Source organism: Daphnia magna, linkage group LG6 (genome assembly GCF_020631705.1).
Source record: "Daphnia magna isolate NIES linkage group LG6, ASM2063170v1.1, whole genome shotgun sequence".
NCBI lineage: Eukaryota > Metazoa > Arthropoda > Branchiopoda > Diplostraca > Daphniidae > Daphnia > Daphnia magna.
Window position 1 is genome coordinate 6,643,878 of NC_059187.1, and position 21,855 is coordinate 6,665,732.

The 21,855-nt window shown below is 42.1% G+C and overlaps 1 protein-coding gene across 1 annotated transcript; it reads right to left on the minus strand.

Moving 5' to 3' along the window:
* Positions 1-19,996: 19,996 nt before the first annotated feature.
* On the minus strand, positions 19,997-21,770 carry LOC123473762. The gene is made up of 6 exons (XM_045175079.1): positions 21,522-21,770; positions 21,338-21,455; positions 21,160-21,251; positions 20,872-21,100; positions 20,623-20,805; positions 19,997-20,564 (listed from the first exon to the last, which is right to left on the minus strand). The coding sequence occupies exons 1-6, from the start codon at positions 21,735-21,737 to the stop codon at positions 20,128-20,130; spliced, it is 1,275 nt and encodes a 424-aa protein (XP_045031014.1). The 5' UTR covers positions 21,738-21,770; the 3' UTR covers positions 19,997-20,127.
* Positions 21,771-21,855: the final 85 nt, after the last annotated feature.

Sequence of the window (21,855 nt, forward strand, 5' to 3'; positions counted from 1 at the left end):
CATCTCGAACTGGGTGTTGTCTTCTGTTGCTGTCTCTCATGTTTCCAAATTTTCTTGAGCCATAGCCTCCTCTTGCCATGCTGTGAGAGTGGGCTGAGAAAGCTGCGTGATTTGTGATATCGTTGCTCTCATACGACTTGACCACGGTTTCTTCTAGCCGTAAGCATTGTAGTAGGTTGTCAATCGTTCGTTCATGGAGAGGAACGTTGGCCCAAACTGATCTCCTGATTCTTAACTTTTCTGGAATGGTTGCTGGAAAGAAGTCGGGATCAAATCTGTGTAATCACGAGAGAACAAGACACGAGCAAGACCGTATCATACGCATGAGATCTGCACACTGGCCCCACCTCGGGCCCCCCGGTGGAAGACATCATTGCCAGGTCATTCCATGTCTTTTTGTTTTCGATTTTTTTTTTTTTTTTTTTTTTGAATTTGACTGTGTGCTGAGTTCTGACATGGCAAAAGGGACAAGCATGACATAACAGAGGATTGATGGAAAGAAAGAGAATAAGTGGACAATAAACACGATGCTATTTATTTTTTGTTGAACTTGTTGCGGATCCGGGTAGAACGACGAGGGGCGGCGGCTGCCGGTGTGGCTGGACCATCCGGCTTTGGCGGATTGGGAGCGGAAGTTGTTGAGGTGGGTGGGGGTGCGGGAGAATCCGGTGGGCCATGAACAGGCAGGCCTGGTGTCGCCGCGGGGTAGTGACGACGCAAAAGACGACGATTGCGGCGGAAGAGCCGACCAGCTGGGGTCTTGATTAAATAATCGCGAAATGGGCCGGTTTCGATGATGATACCAGGGGTTGACCAGCGTTTAGTTAGGTGGTTTTGGATGACAACGGAATCACCGATGGAAAACGGAGGAAGAGGGTGCGCGTGCAGGTTGAAATGGGCAGCACGAAGGGTGCGGGGGCGCAAGGCCTGCTTCTCAAGTTGTACAGCCGATTTTTGCCATTGGGGTGCGAATGCGCGGCGGTGGGCCGGAAGGCAATCTCTGACGGGCCGATAAAAAACTAGCTGGGCGGGAGAAGCTCCACCAGACAGCGGAGCGTTGTGGTAGAGTAGGAGGCCTTTGCTGAACTGGTCCATGTCGAAGGAGCCCGCTGACCACGATCCGCGGATGAGCTTTTTCATGCTCTTAACAGATACTTCCGCAAAGCCGCTAGATTGAGGGTATCCTGCGGAGGAAATGCCGTGGCTGATGCCCCATTCACAAAGGAAGGATTGAAATTCGTCTGCAGTAAACTGGGTTCCGCCATCCGACCAAAATTTGATTGGTGCACCCGCGCCAAAGGAGAAAAAGGAGCGGACAGCGTCGACCACCTTGCGCGCAGAGGTGTTCTTGTCCGGAAATGGGATGACATGAGGCCATCCACTGAATTGGTCTACGAGAATTAGGAAGTCGCGACCGTTGTGGCATCCTAGGTCTGCGTGGACAAATTCGAACGGCCGCGACGCTTTCTGGTGTGGCAGCAAAGGTTCCGGTGGATGTGAGGGAAGATGTTCAGCGCAAGTGTGGCAAGCACGGGCTGCGGTAATGATCTCGCTATCCATGGACGGCCAATACAGGGTCTGGCGGGCCCGTTGCCGTAGTTTTGTTGCACCCTGGTGCATCAAGAGGAGATTTTGGAGGACCTCACGACGAACGGCCTCCGGAATGACGACACGACAGCCCATCACGATGATATCGTCGTCTTTGTCGATGGCGAGAAGGCTTCTGACGCACCAGAAAGGACGAAGGGGCAACGGTAAGTTGCATTTCTCGTTGGGAAAACCGGATCGGATGACGTCACGTAAAGCAATCATGACAGGATCAACCGCGGCGGCCGCTGACACTTTGTCTAAAAGCGGGTCGCTTGTGCAGGGGTCTGAGCCGTCGATGGTGGATACCAGCGCCACACGGGTGGAGAATGATGCTGGGCCTTCCGCCAGTTCATCCACTGGATATGCGGGGTGGATAGGGGAACGCGAGAGGGCGTCGGCCATTAAATTCTCATTTCCAGGGATCCAGCGGGCAGTGAACGCATAACGCTGCATTTTTAGACGCAGGCGCAGGATCCGCGGGTTGTCGAGTTTGTCTAAGTTGTAGTCGTTTAGGATCGGGATGAGCGGCCGATGATCCGTGAGGAGGAGGAATGATGGGAGGCCTTCCAAAAATTGCCGGCACTTCTGCATAGCCCATGCCGCGCCCAGGCACTCCAGCTCGATCATGGCGTAGCGTGTCTCCGCGTCTGATAGAAAACGGGACCCGGCCTGGACCACGTTCCATTTCCCATTTGGACCTTGCTGACGGAGGATGAAACCGAGACCTCTCAGGCGGGCATCGACATGGAGGGCCGTGGGTAGCGCTGGGTCGTAAAAAGACAGCTCGGCGGAAGACGATAGTTCTGAGCGGGCAGCGTTGAAGGCGGCTTCGTGCTGTGATGTCCATTCCCAATGGAAACTCTTTTTTAGGAGGGGGGCAAGGGGAGCGAGTGCTGCCGCTAAATTGTCGGAGAAATTGCCCATCTGCTGGCATAGACCGTGGAATGCTCTCATTTCCGTTATGTTGGTGGGGTTAGGAAACCGACTTATGGCTGGTAAGAGTTCCGGGTTGGGCCGGAAGCCGGTGCTGCTCAGGATATAGCCGCCAAACAGAACGGACGGCTGCGCAAATTTGATTTTACTGGTGTTGATGGCGATTTGATTGTCGGCAGCGCACTGAAACACTTGTTTGACGAGAGAAACGTGTTCCTCGTACGTTTCGGAGAATATGAGGATGTCTTCGATTATCCGACGGCAATTGGGAATATCATCGAATACAGCTGAAACGCGTCGGCTGTAGTCGTCGCCGGCGTGGCAAACTCCGAAAGGCAACCGGCGGTACATATAGCGGCCGAACGGGGTAGAGAAGGTGGTCATCGCCGCTGACTCGTCGTCTAACGGCACCTGGTGGTATCCCTTTAACGCGTCGATGACAGTGAAGAAGCGCATCCCGGATGGAATCGAGCGGAGAGCCTGAAACGGGGTGGCCGTTTCGAATTTTGGCCGGACGATGAAGGCGTTAAGAGGGGTAAAATCAACGCACACGCGTATGCTGCCGTCCTTTTTCGGAGCAATGACTATAGGGTGGACCCATGCCGTCGGCTCGATGACTGTGCGGATGATTTGTTGCTCTTCGAGCGAATCCAGCTCTTTTTTGAGTTTTGGGAGCAATGGGATGGAGACTGGCCGCGATCCTCTCATCGCGGATGGTATGGCTCCGTCGGCTAACTGGAAGTGGCACGGTGGGCCTACCATGGGACGACATATACCGTCAAAAATGAGGGGATGAGCAGCCATTAAGGATTTGAGCCTATTAGCTTTCTCCAAATCCGTAGGATGGGTTGTGATTTGCTGAACGCGCCAATGGGGGTAATCCAGGGGAAGGATGCCGAGTTTTTTTTGCGTGTCTTTTGATAGAACCGGTTGCTGGAGATTTTCAAGGACGTGAATGGTGGTAAGTACTGGTGTTCCTCCGTTGACGGGTCCTACGGTGATAGTTGCCTGAAAGGTGCCATATGACGTTATGGCATCACCAGTCGCCGTTACTGCCCGCGTAGTGATAGGGCAAAGTGGTGTCGCGGTGAACCGCGTTTGGTGGAGTGCACGTGGCACGGCATCGATTGAAGCGCCCTTGTCGGGCAGGAAAAATACTGCTGTAGGCGTGTCGCTGTCTGCGGGTGAGACGCTGGCTTCAATAAGTTCTCCTGGTAAAATGGATCCGATTACAATGCTTCCCGCTGTTTCGGGTTTCGAAGATTTTCTTGAGCAGACTTTCTGAAAGTGGCCCATTATGCCACAGCTGCCACATTCTTTCCCATTAGCTGGGCACTCAGACTTTGGGTGGAACGATTCAGCTCCGCAGTTCCAACATCCGTGCGGTGGGGCACCTGCTGGCGGGCCGCGCCGGAAGTTGCGTTGGTGAGCTGGGTGTGGGGAACGAGATGCGGACTTTGTGTCGGTTTTGGTGGTGTTGTTTTTTATTTGCTGGATAGATGGTGAATCGTTCTGCTGCAGGTTATCTGCCTGCATCAGTGTTGCTTCGGCCGTGCGCAGTGTTGCTAAAGCTTGGTTGAGGGATAGCGTAGCACCTTCCTGCAATAATTTGCGCCGAACTTCGTCGCTGTGGACGCCATAAACGATTTAGCCTAGCAAACGGGTATCCTCGTCGGGCTCGCAAACCCAACTGTCCACGGATTCTTTTTCACGTTGGATACGAAGGGCAAATTGATGACGCCAAACGTGGCAATTCCTCCCAGCGTTACACCGTTCACGAAGCTTATCGATAATAATAACGGGGTCCCCAAGTTCGATGTCAGACAGGCCCATCGTGCAAATGGCCTGTAACGTGGGCTTTGATAAGCAGGACAGGAGGATATTTGCCTTGTAGGACACGCGCTCCGTTTGAGGAAGGGCTGTATCGATGGTAGATAAGGCCAAAAATATATTCCACTGCCGCAGTCAAAGCTCAAAGGAGTCTTTATATTCGTCTAAATCGAACGGTGGCGGGGAGTCGTAGGGCTTGAATGGCTTTGGGGGCATGGTGGATGACGAAGCACTGATGCGCACCACACAAAGAATGGCCGTAGGCGGGAACGCGCAAAGACGAAAACAGAACAAACAAAAAGAAAATGGCGTATAGAAAATGTGATGCGAGTTATGGCTGAGTTCGAGTGAGAAGAGTTCACGTCCACATTTCAGGTAAGGGTACGCAGTGTAAATGGCGAAACGCGGGGTAGTGCCGTGCGTTACAGCTAAGTTAGAGTGGCAGGCTGGTAGTACCGTGCGCAACCACGTGGTGGAAGTCGGCAGGTAGAGTGTGCACGAGAACTTCACAAGGCGATATGAACAATGTTTAGTCGACTTACGAAGGAAACAGTCACGGGAGGAGGGGTGGTGATGATTACCAACTGCGCCATGGAAAGAAGTCGGGATCAAATGTGTGTAATCACGAGAGAACAAGACACCAGCAAGACCGTATAATACGCATGAGATCTGCACACTGCCCCTACCTCGGGCCCCCCGTGGGAAGACATCATTGCCAGGTCATTCCAGTAGCTAAAGCTTTTGTAACAAGCATATCGTCTAGCATATCGTCTAGAGGTTGGCCAAGTTCTCTCAGTTTGTCAGCAATGCTTGATGGCTTCTGAATGTGAACTGTCATGTCGTCACTTGTGGAACGATTGAGACGATAATATTAAACACACGTTTTTTTTTTTTGTTTTTTTTTACACTGGTGCGTACCAGGATGATAATTGAAATCATAAAAGCTTTGCCATAGCAGATGTAGGTTCTCTGCAGTCTTTAGTTTATATTGTGTGTCCAATTTTGTCCACATGGCTGCTGCCGATCCACAAGAGTAAAGATTTTCTTTCATTGGTTTTGCCAGGGTGGCCATTATGTTAATTTTTAGCAGTCACATCCTTCAGATGCCAGGTTTTAATCTGTGCTGTATTGGTTATGACTTGTTGGTCGTCTCTTGTCTATGGAAGAGATAAGAATGATTAATATTTTTGTAAGATATTTGAGAATTACATGTGTGTGAAGCGACATGAGTTTTTAGTTGGACATGTGTTTGAATTGACATGCGTTTCAGTTGGACATGTGTTTGAATTGACATGCGTTTCAGTTGGACATGTGTGAGAATTGGCATGAGTTTCAGTTTAACATGCCTGTGATCCGAACATGTGTTTAGTCTGACATGTGTTGAGGATTGAACATGTGTATGCCTGTAAAAAACTAATTGACTTGATAGATTACCTCGGTGGGCAGTGTGTGCCCAACTTTTCCTTCCACGAGTCCAAGTAGACCTAGTTGTTGGAACATCATGCGTAGCTCATAGTTCCACTCGCTGAAGTTACTTCAATCAAATTTTGGGACATGGCCTACATCTCGTAGGTGGTTGTCGTTTGAATTGGGGGCTATTTCATAAATTAAGTCTAAGAAACAAAACCAGAAATTATGCGAACTCTGGGCCCATAACCTGTTCGTATTCATTGATTCAAGTAAAAGGACGAACTGTGATCTAGTAATGTTATTAACGGATTTGTATTTGCACAGTACCTGATACACAACTTACTAAGTCCGCGAACTGAGAAAGAGAAAGAGAACAGTGAAACGGCGTGGCATTTAACAGTAGACGCTATCAAGAGTAAGAGAGAAACAGGTAGAGCAGATGACGTTATATATGAAGAATGGATCAGCTGAGAGGACTCTAGCGGTCTGAGCGACTGGCACAATAGGTTTTGCAGCAGAGCCCTCTAGGTTGGACATTATTTAATTCAACAGTTGGAACGCAGTCAGACAAAGTCAGACGAAGAATTGGTGGTTGTTTGGGGAATGCAAAAGGGAATGGTCTCTTAAGGGGTTGTAAGAACTCAAGGAATTGGTGGTTGTTTGAGGGATGCAAAAGTGAAGGATCTTTCAAAGGTGTTGGAATGCAGTCAATGGAGCTGGTGGGAATACAATGAATTGGTTCTTGGTTTAAGGGATTCAAAAGGGAACGGTCTCTAAAGGGTGTTGGAACGCAGTCAAAGGAGCTGTCAGGAACACAATGTAATAGTGGTTGTTTGAGGGATGCAAAAGGGAACGGTCTTTCAATGGTGTTGGAATGCAGTCAATGGATCTGGTGAGAACACAATGAATTGGTGCTTGTTTTAAGGGATGCAAAGGGGAACGGTCTCTTAAGGAATTGTAAGACCTCAATTGGAGGCTGCTTAAGGGATGCAAAAGGGAACGGTCTCTTAAGGGTGTTGGAACGCAGTCAAAGAAACTGTCCAGAACACAGTGTAATAGTGGTTGTTTGAGGGCTGCAAAAGGGAACGGTCTCTTAAAAGTGTTGGAACGAAGTCAGTGGTTAATGTTAATGTCAGTGGTTAATGTCAATGGTTAGATGTTAACAATCGATACGATTCTTAACATCTGCCGCAATGAAATTTCCCAAATTATCATTGAACGCAAAATATTGATTTGTTTATAAAGTGTTTTCAATCGATCTTTTCCCATTTTTAGAATTTAAAACTTTGAGACAGTTTTGAGTGGTTTGTTTGGGACTTAATTTTGGGAGCAAGTTTTGAGTCTATTTTTATTGAGTTTTATAAAAATATTAAAAAAATAAAATAAATTATAGTTTTAAAAATCGTTTTTAATTGTTAATAAATGGTTGTGTTCATTATTAGTTTTGAGATCGAAGCTTTAGAAATCGATCTCTTCCCATTTTTTGACAATATAGCCCGGATGGGCCCGGCGATCAAAACATTTTGTTTCCAGCTCGCTCTACCAAGTGGGACCTGCAGCTGGCTGCACCTTTATTTATTGATGTAAACTCGGAAATAGTTTAAACAGTTTCAAAGGAAATACTTGCTTTGAATACAGAAAGTCTGTGATGAATGTGTTCGACATTTTTACCCATTTCATTTTGGCTAATTTGATAAGAAAATTTGGCCATCATTGGCCATATCTGAAAACATCAGAGGCTAAACGAAAAATTTAGGAGTGGGAGCACTGCTCTCAAGGGTGTTGGAACGCAGTCAATGGAGCTGTTGAAAACACAAAGAATAGGTGGTTGTTTATGGGATGCAAAAAGGATCGGTCTTTTAATGTTGTTGGAATGCAGTCAATGGAGCTGGTGAGAACACAATGAATTGGTGCTTGTTTTAAGGGATGCAAAAGGGAACGGTCTCTGAAGGGTGTTGAACACAGTCAATTGGGTTGTAAAGAACACAATAATTGTGTGGTTGTTTGAGGGATGCAAAAGGGAACGGTCTCTGAAAGATGTTGGAATGCAGTCAATGGAGCTGTTGAAAAAACAAAGAATATGAGGTTGGTTGAGGGATGCAAAAGGGAACGGTCTCTCAAGGTTGTTGGAATGCAGTCAATGGAACTGATAAGAAGACAATGAATTGGTGGCTGGAGTTGAAGGAGTAGAAAAACAATCTTTTACAGTTTGTTATTGCATATGTAATTGCTTGAAATTAGTGAATTGTAATAGTTGATGGCGTAGAAAAATGCACTTATGACGTCGGCTATGTTGGCAAAGACGTGTAGATAAATTGCGGAAAGCGGTGTTGGGATTGGCTAAAGTGAAAAATCACGTGACCTGCCTGCTACCAATGGCAGCGTGCGCACACACGAAATTTCTCGGACAAACAGAGAGATACACAAACAAATCCCACCCACAAACAACCCTTGCGCTTTTATAGTAAATGGAGACTAGTATACGGCGGCCCATCCCAGGACGGTAATAGGTGAAGTCTAGTATTCAGTGTTGGTGTGGAAGGTCGGACCTGTCCTAAAACCCCTGAATCCACCTAAAGCCCCTTAATCCACCTAAAGCGCCTCAATCCACTTAAAGCCCCTTAATCCACTTTAAGCCTCTTAATCCTTGTTAAGCCGCTGAATCCACGTAAGGCCCATAATCTACTTACAACTTATTAATCCACGTATTGTCAAGTATTACTCATACACGTAACAAACAATGGAGGAAAAGCGCACTTGGAAACTGCCACGAAGTCCATGCCCGTGCTCCTTACTTGTTCCTTTACTTGCAATTTTAGTGCCTTACCAAGGCCCGTCCCCTGCCCGTCGTGTCCAACCTGTCCGTTGTTTCCGCCCTCCCGTAGGTCTACACCTGCCCGCCGTTTTCCCCATTCCGTCCTTTTACCCGCCCTGTCCGCGAAAATTCAAAAGAAAGAAATTATGCCTAACCGGCGGAAGTTCGATCCCTTTTCAGGTAGTCGACCTTTTTCCAGGTAGAAAAAACTCACGTGAACCTTCTCGAACCAATGGCAGCGCGCGCACTGGAATAAAAGGGAAAAATTTCTTAATGGTGTTTGAACGTTATCAATTGAGCTGTCAAGAACAAATGCAATGGTGGTTGTTTGAGGGATGAAAAAAGGAAATGGTGTCCAAAGGGTGTTGAAACGCAGGCAATAGAGTTGTTAAGAAAACATGATTTGGTGCTTGTTGAAGGGATGCAAAAGGGAATGGTCTGTTAAGCAGTTAAACGAACTCAATGAATTGGTGGTTGTTTGAGGGATGCAAAAGGGAACAATCTCTCAAATGTGTTGGAATGCAGCCAATGGATCTGTTGAGAACCAATTGCAGTGGTGGTTGTTTGAGAGGGGAAAAAGGGAACGGTCACTTAAAAGTGTTGGAACACAGTCAGTGAAGCTGTTGAGAACAAAATGCAGTGGTGGTTGTTTGAGAGGTGCAAAAAAAAACGGTTTCTTAATGGTGTTGGAACATAGTCAACGTAGCTGTCCAGAACCCAATGAATTGTTGGCCATTTGAGAAATGCAAAAGTTTACGGTCTCTTAAGGGTGATGGAACTCAGTCAATGAAGCCGTTGAGAAGCCAATGAATTAGTGGTTGTTTAAGGGATGCAAAAGGGAACAGTCTCTGAAGGGTGTTCGAGAGCAGTCAAGGAATTTGTACTTGTTTGAGGAATGAAAAAATGAACAGTCTCTTAAGGGTGTTGGAAAGCAGTCAAAGGAGCTGTCCAAAACACAAAGAATTGGTGGTTGTTTAAGGGATTCAATAGAGAACAGTCTCTTAAGGGTGTTGAAAAGCAGTCAAAGGAGCTATTGAAAACACAAAAAATTGGGGCTTGTTTGAAGGATTCAAAAGGGAACGGTCTCTGAAGGATGATGAAGCAAGTCAATGGAGCTGTTATGAATACAAAGTAATGGTGGTTGTTTGAGGGAAGCAAAAGGGAACGGTCTCTTAAGGGTGTTGGATTGCAGCCAATGGAGTTGTTGAAAACACAATGATTGGTACTTTTTTAAGGGATGCAAAAGGGACCGGTCTCTTAATTAGTTGTAAGTACTCAATGAATTGGTGGTTGTTTGAGGGATGCAGAAGGGAACGGTCTCTGAAAGGTATTGGAATGCAGCCAATGGATCTGGTGGTAATACAATGAATTGGTGCTTGGTTTAAGGGATGCAAAGGGCAACAGTCTCTTAATATTGAAGGAACACAGTCAAAAGAGCTGTCAAGAACACACTGTAATAGTGGTTGTTTGAGAGCTGCAAAAGGGAACAGTCTCTTAAGAGTGTTGAAACACAGTCAGTGGAGCTGTTGAGAACAGTATCCAATAGCTGTGGTTTGAGGGCTGCAAAAGGGAACGGTCTCTTAAAAGTTTTAGAACGCAGGCAGTGGAGCTGTTGAGAACAGTATGCCATAGTGGTTGTTTGAGGGCTGCAAAAGGGAACGGTCTCTTAAAAGTGTTGGAACGCTGTCAGTGGAGCTATTGAGAACAAAATGAAAGGTGGTTGTTTGAGAGGTGCAAAAGGGAACGGTCTCTTAAATCAGCAGCAGTCAGGGTAGCTGTTGAGAACAGTATCTAATAGCTGTGATTTGAGGGTTGCAAAAGGGAACGGTCTCTTAAAAGTGTTGGAACGCAGTCAGTGGAGCTGTTGAGAACAGTATGCGATAGTGGTTGTTTCAGGGCTGCAAAAGGGAACGGCCTCTTAAAAGGGTTAGAACACAGTCAATGGAGCTGGTGAGAACACCATGAATTGGTGCTTGTTTTATGGTATGCAAAAGGGAACGGTCTCTAAAGAGTGTTGGAAAGCAGTCAATGCTGCTGTTGAAAACACCAAGAATAGGTGGTTGTTTGAGGGATGTAAAAGGGAACGGTCTCTCAATCGTGTTGGATTGCAGCCAATGGAGCTGTTGAAAACACAATGAATTGGTAATTGTTTGAGGGATGCAAAAGGGAACGGTCTCTCAATTAGTTGTAAGTACTCAATGAATTGGTCCTTGTTTGAGGGAAGCAGAAGGGAACAGTCTCTGAAATGTGTTGGAATGGTGGTGGTGGTGGAAACGTGTAGATAAATTACGAAATGCGGTGTTGGGAATAGCTACAGTCACGAAAAGCGGAAACGGGGAAAGGTCAAAATCACGTGACCTGCCTGCAACCAATGGCAGCGTGCGTGGGGGGCTTTTGAAAACTCAAAGAATAGGCGGTTGTTTGAGGGATGCAAAAGGGAACGGTCTCTGTAATGTGTTGGATTGCTGCCAATGGAGCTGTTGAAAGCACAATGAATTGGTACTTGTTTGAGGGATGCAAAAGGGAACGGTGTCTTAATTAGTTGTAAGTACTCAATGAATTGGTGGTTGTTTGAGGGAAGCAGAAGGGAGCGGTCTCTGAAAGGTGTTAGAATGCAGTCAATGGAGCTGGTTGGAATACAATGAATTGGTTGCTGTTTGAGAGATGCAAAAGGGAACGGTCTCTGACGGGTGGTGAAACACAATCAAGGGAGCTGTTAAGAATACAATGTAATGGTGGTTGTTTGAGGGAAGCAAAAGGGAACGATCGCTTAAGGGTTTTGGATTGCAGCAAATGGAGCTGTTGAAAACACAATAAATTGGTACTTTTGGGGGCTGTAAAAGGGAATGGTCTCTTAAAAGTGTTGGAACACATTCAGTGAAGCTGTTGAGAACAAAATGAATTGATGGTTGTTTGAGGGATCCAAAAGTTAACCGTCTCTTAAGGGAATGGAACTCAGTCCATGGAGCTGTTGAGAAGCCAATGAATTGGTGGTTGTTTGAGGGATGCAAAATGGAACGGTCTCTCAAGGGAGTTGAACACAGTCAATTGGGCTGTAAAGAACTAAATGAGTTTTTGGTTGAATGATGTAAGAAAAAAGGGAACATTCTCTGAAAATTGCTGGAACGCAACCAATGGGGCTGTTGAAAACCCAATGAGATGGTTGTTGTTTGATGGATACAAAAGTGAACGGTCTCTCAATGGTGTTGGAACGCAGTCAATTCAGCTGTTGAGGACAAAGAATTGGTGGTTGTTTGAGAGGTGAAAAAGGGAACAGTCTCTTAGGGGTGTTGGAATGCAGTCAAGGGAGCTGGTGTGAATAGAATGAATTGGTGATTGGTTTAAGGGATGCAAAAGGGAACGGTCTCTTAAAAGTATTGGAACGCAGTCAGGGGAGCTGTTGAGAACAGTATGCAATAGTGGTTGTTTGAAGGCTGTAAAGGGGAACGGTCTCTTAAGAGTGTTGGAAAGCAGTCAATGGAGCTATTGAAAACAGAACGAATCGGGGCTTGTTTGAGGGATTCAAATGGGAACAGTCTCTTTATTAGTTGTAAGTACTCAAAGAATTGATGGTTGTTTGAGGAATGCAGAAGGGAACGGTCTCTGAAAGGTGTTGGAACGCAAGCAATGGAGCTGGTGAACACAAAACGAATTGGGGCTTGTTTGAGGGATGCAAAAGGGAACGGTCTCTGCATGGTGGTGAAACACAGTCAAAAGCTGTTAGGAATACAATGTAATGGTGGTTGTTTTAAGGAAGCAAAAGGAAATGGTCTCTTAAGGGTGTGGAATTGCAGCCAATGGAGCTGTTGAAAATACAATGAATTGGTACTTGTTTGAGGGATGCAAAAGGGAACGGTCTCTTAATTAATTGTAAGTACTCAAAGAATTGGTGGTTGTTTGAAGGATGCAGAAGGGAACGGTCTCTGAAATGTGTTGGAATGCAGTCAAGGAAGCTGTGAACAACACAATGAATTGGTGGCTGTTTGAGGGATGCAAAAAGAAACAGTCCAATAAGCTACTAACAATTTACTAACAGATAACTAGCATACTGATAAAAATAATTTTGTGTTGCCATATGCTACCCGATTACCCGACCCGATAATGACAATAACGAGTAATGGAAAGACTCTATTTTGTATCGCAAAAATTTTTCTACTTAGCCGGGGGGTAGGGGAGTCTACCGATGATACAGTCTACACTTTTTCCAGAAATTTAATACCTAGGGCAAAAAAAAGGTGTCTGGACTGATATTACCCAACCCCCCTTATAATGATTTTGCGCCAAAACCACTCTACCTCTCCTTAAAAAGGAAAACTATTAATATTTTCTACCCACAGATGGCTTTTTCAAAATAAATCGGTGTTCACCTTTTTGTGCAGGATACTGTACTGATTTGAGTACTAAACCGATTTGCCATTTATCGGGTAGTTCGGTGCGGTTTGGCGGGTCACCCCATCTCTCAATACATCATGTAATGTAAATAATTTTTTTGCGGCAAATCTATAACTCCAAATTATACAAATTTTATATAAATGGATAGCTCTTAATTAGGACTATCCATTCTGTAAAGCAATTAAATGAATTTACATAAACAAAAAAGTTTTGACAGAAAGGTTGTAGTAGTTTTTGCGCTCTATGAATATACTCGCCTCAATAGATATATGTAAAAGTATTATTTCTTTTTCAAACTTTTTTTCTATAAATATTTGCTCACAAATTATACAAAAATGGATAGCCCTTACCAAGAGCTATATATTTCTGTAAAACTTATTAATTTTGGACCTATAGTTTTCTCTTAACGAATTATTTAAATTTTAACACATATCGGGTAGGTCAGTGCGGTTTAGTGGGTCTCAGGTAATCTCCCCAGCAATACGTAACTTTTAGGTATTTTTCCACAGGAAAGCTAATATAAGAATAAAACTAATAACTTTTACATAAATGATTAGCTCTTTGCAAAGGGTAATTTAAATTTCATTTATTGCTTTGGTATGGGGATTACCTGATACCCGCTAAACCGCACCGACCTAACCGATATGTGTTTAAAGTTTTAATAATTCCTTACGCGAAAACTATAAGTCCAAAATTAATTTCCGCCACTGGATGGCCACTGTTGGATACATGTAAACAATATAACAGAACGCCACAGCGCTCACTGCGGGTGTGGCGGAAACTAGAACGTGTAGTAAGAAAATTTGGGGAAAATTTGGTTTATATTTCATGAAATAACTTGAAAAGTAAAACTAGCTCCCGGAAATCATTTATTGGGGTGGTAAAGGATAAACCGCCGATTAAAATGAGACCTTAACGGATGAGGAGCGAACTTTAGTTCACTATCGGCAACGATTTTCGTTGTCATGATTTTTACATAAGAGCCGTGTAAAACACGGACGCGTTTTTAAGGGGGAAAAAAAGGAGGTGACCAGCTAAAAGTGGCTGTGAATTTCACACTTTTAAGGTTATGTAAACAAAATTTAGCCTGAATATAAATGAGGGAATAACTAACAAAGTTCATTTTTTCAAATTTCTATTTTCTTGTATTTTAATAGTTTTAATCGAATCACAAAAACACGCATATTTTAAAAATTAAAATAAGTACACTAAATATTAATATTTTTCGGGAGCTTTTTAACAGGGCATAGATCAAAGGGATATAAACACAGCTCATGTAAAAAACAACTTATTACAATTTGTTTGGGGTTAAAACCTAGCCCGACCGGACTATTTATGTTTCGTAAGTGGCTCTTGGGCTAGGCCCCGATTACCTGAACCCCAAAATTACCGCACCGACCTTCCCGAAAAATGGCTGATCGGTTGCAACCCAGGTAGGTTCTTTTCCTGCGGTTCGGTTCTGTTCAAAACACTCGGTGAAACCGATAGACCCAGGGCTATCTGGAAAAAATGGAGGATACGTGGCGCCAAATTACAAAAACATGAAAAATCAACATGATTTACCTGAATTGTGAACTTAAATCAAACTTCTGGGTAAGAATGACCGAATAGTCGGGTCATCGGGGTAAGTAACCGAGTTTTTGGAAACGATTGGCTTCTTTTGCTTGCACCGGTTTCACCGGGAAGTCGACCCAGATGCACATGAGCAGAAAAAAAAGACCCCGGAAACCTGATAGAACCGCTCCAAAAACCGAAATTACCTACCCGATCGAGGCGGAGCTGAGCCCTACCAGGGGTCTATGACTCTGACTCTAGCATAACATAAGAATGGCGGAAAAACAAAAGCAAGTTAGGCGTCATCATCATCATCACCGTCATCATGATTCAGACTCCAGGTATTTCTATTTTAATTCAATTTTTTAAAGAGTGATCCATGTTTCTCTTTGACTCAAATGTTTCATGTGGTGACGCCATGAGCAAGTTTTTGTGAGGATGGACGCCCGGCGTTTACCATCATACGTATTTATTATTATTCATCACATTCAGTTTTTAAGTTCAAGTAAATAAATAATTTTTTAATTAACTTAATACCCATGTTTGTTTCACTCAGACTTATTTGCATTATTGTGTTCTGAAATGAAACGAACATGGGTAACCATGTTTGATTTAGTCGGACTTCTTTACCTTATTGGCATCTGAAATGAAACAAACTTATATCCCTCACTGTGTTCTGAAATGAAATGAACATGGGTAACCATGTTTGTTTCAATCAGAAAATGTTTGAAATGTATAGTTATTCGGCAAGGACAACTGAAGATAATTTACTTTAACTTTATCTGTTCGACGTCAAAGAATGGTTTCAGCGTACACTTTCTAGAAATTAAAACACTTAAATTTGAGATGTCTTTAGTTCGGCCTTTCAGGTGGAAGAAACGATGTTCGAATCAAATAACGTGTACTGTGTCTACCTAGAAACGGAACAGCAGCCAACAGCCGAACGCGGACTACCGTGTGGATGTGGCCAAGTGGAAATTCGAGATCAAAACACCTAGCGACAAACCGTTAGTAGTGCACAATAAAACACACCTATGGTAATCTAATCTAAGAATGTTGGCTTCTTTTCCCAAGACATTCCAACGTATAGCAAATGCTGACAGACTAGGCAGAAATTCATAGTTGTTTGGATGGGACTGGTCCATGATATAAACTTCTCTAGTTTAGCTGGCTTGTCGGTCTACTAATATTTTATTTTTTGTGTATACAGAACGCGTGATTTGCATTCTTTTCAGCGATTTCCGCGGTGAAGAACCCTGTTATTTCACCAATTGCGATGTACAATTAACGCTTACAATCAAACAAAGATCTTTGATTCTTGACGTTGCATTTTAAGATATAGCATTTCCTTAATTTTTTAAATCAACAATCGATTAATCTTGTGTGGATTAAGGTTATTTGGTGGTGGCGTTTTCGATTAAAATTGAGAAAATGAAGTGAAACCATACTTTCCACTCGAAAAACTATGCGATGTAAAAACAACTCAATACTAAAAGGTACCAAACCATCAAATAAGTCTTACTTTCAAGAAACAATACATATAAAATCAAAATCTCCTTAAAGGCAATGAATTTGTCAGAACAGAGCAATAAAGAATCTCATTTAATGAGATTTCGGGGTGCACCCCTTAGATAAAGGATTCAAAAAATTTATCATACTGCAGGTATGGAACCAGTAAGTATCATACACGGAGCTCCCATGTATGAAAGGAATTTTCTTCAATACCAATACTGAGATAAATGACTTTGTACCGCATCTAATCTCAGAATAAATCAAACTATTAACGACTCAAGGACCACCAGTACACCCGTTACCTCTACTCGGTTCCTAATCAATGATTATCTGGAAATCAGCAAAACCAAAGATCAGAAAAGTAAATTTTACAGTTCCTTACCACAATAGCCCTGCAATGTAATAAAAATCTTGGTAGTGTTGTTATTGTGATAAAAAGTCCTTCACCTCTTCACGTCAAATCTGTTGAGAAGGATACCTCAGGCTTGACACTTTTACTCCAATGGAAAATGAATGGACACACGTAAAAAAAATCAGATAAAAGTCAGACTAAGGTATCTCAACCCCTGCCATAGGCATATACCATCCGCCAATACACAGTAAAAGGGCGGGTTTTTGAGCTACATGTAAAGAAACTTACAGCCGCGACTGTATAGCACCAAGTTCGTGTGTGGTAACTATCTAACCACATCTAACTATGTTCAGAACTGCCGAATAAAGTAGTACGTAATATAGTTGAAAGATAGAATCTTGTAAGACCAGTACTATCCTCACGCATAATTATAAGACAACTGTGGCGGTACAGACAGGGGTCATCCCAGTCAACCACTACAAGCTACAATTCTCGTAGAATTCCTTTAGCGCTAAGGATCACTGGTGATAAAAAACCCAGTGGGTCATACAAGGTAGACACTGCACTCAAGATCCGACGCTTAGTACTTGCTTCAACGTCGGTTTTAACATCGAAGATGAAGCTGTCACTTTCGCTGTCATATAAAACGCCTAAAGTTCTCTCCGTAGGTAAATCTTCTAGATCCAAATTCAGGCGAGGTTGAATACGATCACCTTCTGGAATGCGAGACAATACCCGTCGAAATGAAGAGAGCCATTGATTTAGATGAAATCCTCCCTTTTTTTGCAATGCCGTAGAATCTTTGGCTGCTCGACTAGCCTCATCTTCGGTGTAAAAAGAATCCAGAAGGTTATCCACATAGAAGGTTTTGTAGACTTTTTCAGCAGCTTCAGGAAATTCTTCACGATGTAGGTCAGCAATATGTCGGAGCACTTGAGAGCAGATGAAAGGGGATGAAACCGATCCAAAGATTTGTCGCTGAATCTCATATACAGTGGGTCTTTTTCCAGAGCCAGGTGGACGCCATAGAAATCGTAGAGTGGAGTGATCTTCTTTCTTCACGCCAACTTGAAGAAACATTTGTTGAATATCCCCAGATAGGGACACCAGCCTTTCTTTAAAGAGTAGAAGGGTAGCACCTATGTCGTTGATAAGGCTTGGACCCTTTAACAGTATTTCGTTGAGTGCAACTCCTAGATACTTGGCCGAAGCATCAAAGACCACTCTAACCTTTTCGGGTTTCCGAGGATTTACGGCTCCATGATGGGGAAGGTACCAATTTCTCCCAAAGGTGCCCTTCAATTCACTTTCTTTGAGAGGCCGAGCGAATCTCTTTGCCCTTATAGTCATCGATCACGGCTTTGTATCTCTCAGCAAAGTTGGAATTGTGTGCGAATTTGTTTTCAATAGATAAAAGTCGACGCAACGCACTGTTATAATTATCGGGTAGTATGATATCATCTGAAATCCATGGTAGTCCCTCTTCATACTTGGTTCCGCTGAATTGAATAGTTGCTTTCAATTTCTTTCTCGCCAGTTTATCCTCGGCTGATTCTAACGGTTGAGCTGTAGTTACTATTGGAAAGCTTTCCGTTTCCCACAATTTCTCAACTTGACGCAAAAGTAGCGCTTCCGTCGGTGATTCTGGTACACTGCAGCAGAGTTTTTGCACCGTAAGCAATGGTTTGTTTGAACGACAAACCGCTGAAGCATGTTGCTGCGTTCCTACTGTTAAATCACCCATGGGCAGTACTTAATGGGTACAGTAGAAATCTGCTTTAAATCAGCTTCGAAGATTCTGTCACGAGCCTTAACGGTCAGACTAACCGTAGTTGATTGAAATTGAGGGTCTTGTCCGTGAAACGACCCAAAGGATACACTTTTTGCATTCCGTTTGCATTTAAGCTGTTTAGCTACCAACATATGCTCACCGACTTAAGACATACCTTTGTCTTCATTTTTTCAAAGTAACAGACAAAGCATTGTCTTAAGATTCGGCTTTTTTAAATACGATATTATTCCTTCCGCTAGTGATTGGTAGCTGTATTTAAAGTTGACTTATTCATATTTTTGTCATTATATGTTAAGTTTAATTTTTTTTTGCTGGCCTTACCAAGAGGTCTGATTCTTTCTTTTGTTTAGACAAAGCATTGTCTTAAGATTTGTCTGTTTTAAATACGATATTATTCCTCCCGCTAGTGATTGTTAGCTGTATTTAAAGTTGACTTATTCATATTTTTGTCATTATATGTTAAGTTTAATTTTTTTTTGCCGGCCTTACCAAGAGGGCTGATTCTTTCTTCTGTTTAGACAAAGCATTGTCTTAAGATTTGTCTGTTTTAAATACGATATTATTCCTCGCGCTAGTGATTGGTAACTGTATTTCAAGTTTAATTTGTCATGTTTTTGTCATTATATGTTAAGTCTAAGGTTTTTCGGCCTTACCAAGAGGGCTTATTCTCTCTTTTTTTTTAAGACAAAGCATTGTCTTAAGATTAGCCTGTTTTAAAAACGATATTATACCTTGCGCTAGTGATTGGTAGCTGTATATAAAGTTAACTAATTCATGTTTTTGTCATTATATGTTAAGTTGAATGTTTTTTCGGCCTTACCATGAGTGCTGCTCCTGTTTGTTTTTTCTTCAGACATAGGCAAGTCTTAAGTTTTTTTCAGTAGTTATTTAAAATTAAATTTTAAAAGTATTTATCAATTTCATCAAGGAATTTTACAAATATTAATTTGAAATAATTTATGATTATAAATTTGTGAAGTCAAGCAGTCGACATTTTTTCCCCTCCCCTCCCTAGACGACGAATTCGACTGCGCTGATCCTTTCGGCGAGCTCCGGAAGCATTGCTCGACTTGGCGGTATGGGCAGTATGGTTCAAAACACGGTCTAACAGGAGAGGTAGACTAACGCCATAAGAGCTTTTTGTCTCAGTAGGGTGGGAGGGTTATACATTTATTTTATCCCTTTTCAATTCACAGCATAAACGTCCAAACGTTTATATTCCCTTTCATAATTTTCTAAAAAATGTTCTGTTTTAATGGTATGGGTGTCATTTAAAATTTCAGACACAGCCTTATCTTAAGTCGCAGAGCATATGTTGAGGGTTACACATTTTGAGAATTTTTTTCTTTTTAACTTAGCATTTCTTTAAAAACTTCTCAAATCCAAGAATCTTTCATTTAAAAAATACTTCAGACAAAGCAACGTCTTAAGATTTTATCTATTTTTACGAAAACGCTATTACCATGTAATTTTGGGGATTATGCAAATTTTTACTGACTAAGAATTTTTTTAATTAACTAAGCCAATCTTCATAAGGAATCACAATCGGAAGCATCTAAATTAACTCTAAATAGTACCGAAGTAGAAAAAATTATGTAACTAAACAAGGAAAATCTTATTTTTTTTGTAATTTAAGTTTTATTTAATCAAGAAAAACACAAATTATTTCTTTTTTAGTCAAAAGATATTTATTGTTTAATATTAAAAGCCAAAAAAGAAATTTAAAAATTTCAGACAAAGCCTTTTCAGAAGAATTACCTTGGTGTTTCGATTCGTTTGTTCGGTTGACGTCTCTCAAGCACCACAATTAGTTATTATTTTAATTTTGCAACGGGACGGATCAGAGAAAAGGTTCTCTTACTTTTATTAAATACAATATTGCTTTAAAAGAGTCAAACATTTATTTTTCATAACTTTTAGTAAGAATTATGCAATTTGTATTCTAAATTATATTGCAGATTCATCATCTTCCGAATAGCTAGATGAGCTTTCTGTTTCTTCATCAGAATATTCGGATTCTGAGAGAGAATCGTAATTGTCTTCATCAGATGTGTCAAACTCAAATTCTGGTTCAGAATGATTTGTTTGTGTTTCACATACGAAATCTGAAAAATCCTGGTTGCACTTTAAATTAAATGTTGTTAGAGCCATTTGAATTTTTAAATTAAGATGATGAACTTCAGAAACTTTCATGACGGATTTCCCTTTCGCAAATTTCTCGTCTTCTCCGGTATGTTTTTGACTTGGTTGTTGTAGTGATGACCGTTTATCAATGAGGAATCGCATGTAGTTTATCATTTCATTCTTACTCAATGTAATTTCCTCCCTTGCTCTTTTCAATAGCATCCAACAATCAACAATATTATATTTGTCGGCAAGGGAAACTGCAAAAATGACGAAATGAAGTTTTTACTTAAAAAAGTACAATTTTTTTATTTTTACGTGTGGGAAAGTGCGTGTCATCCCGATCCAGAACTGTTTCCCAAGGAAAGACACCTTCATTGAAATCCTCGTAAGAAATTGGAAGCGTTGTATCCTTAGAATTAATTAATTCAATCGTTTCCAAAGCCTTTCGTTTAGTTTCCGTCAAAACCCGCCTTAATTTAGTGCGACTCCTCGAATTTTCTTTTTTAGTACAAGTTTGATACTCTGAGTAAGTAATGCGGTCTCAATTTATTTTTTGTAATATACCTGCTTCTTTAGAGATAGAAATGGAAGTAGTCTTTAAATGAGCATGTAAGCCCTCCAGCATTCTTCTCAGTGTATCAACTGTAGTCTTTTTGGTTTTTCTTTGGTCAAGAATTGCCTTAGCTTTTGTCTCCAGCTCCTTGTGAATCAGTGGAAGATCATTATATACGAGGTTATGGGTTTCCAACAATTTCTCGAGTTTTGGAGTGCCTTGTTTGATTTCCTTTCTTGCCTAAGAAAATTTTCGTTATTTTCAAATAATTATTCAACCTGTATTGCAAAGTGGTTTACTTTTTCTAGCTTTTTGCGTAGAAGGAAATGCATATTTTCAATTTTACCCCAGTTCCAATAAAGAATAGCTAATGTTAAAAAATCGTTTCTGTCTAAATGAAGTAAGAGTAAAATCGTTGAATTAATAGTTAACAATGCAACAATGTTTGCTAATAAATACAGTAAGAAGCTCTATTACTATGTTTGGCCATATGCTTTAGCACATAAGCATATAGATACAATTTGGAGAAAACTTGCTCGTGCTCTTCTCCTCCAGTTAAGCCCATTCCAGTTGTCCAGCGGGGATTCCATAAAATCTGTTTTGTACATATATATTTCAAGCTTGAGAGAAGACTTTGCTTCATAATTTATTGATATAATACCTTGCATGGCAATTGATGTGCATTCTTATGCATGATAGGCAAGATTCCTGTCATTTCACTTGTTAGATTACGGTATTCAGGAAAATGACGAGCCACTTTTGTTTTCATCCATTTCCAGTATTGGCATACCACGTCGTAGCAGAAGAATTTGGCGTTACTTTTCATGGCTTCGTTGTGCATAAATGCAGTATGGGTCCACGATTCACCTTTAAACATGTTGATTGCGTATGGTACAACGCAGTGCTTGCAAGAGCTTTTTGTCTCAGTAGGGTGGGAGGGTTATACATTTATTTTATCCCTTTTCAATTCACAGCATAAACGTCCAAACGTTTAT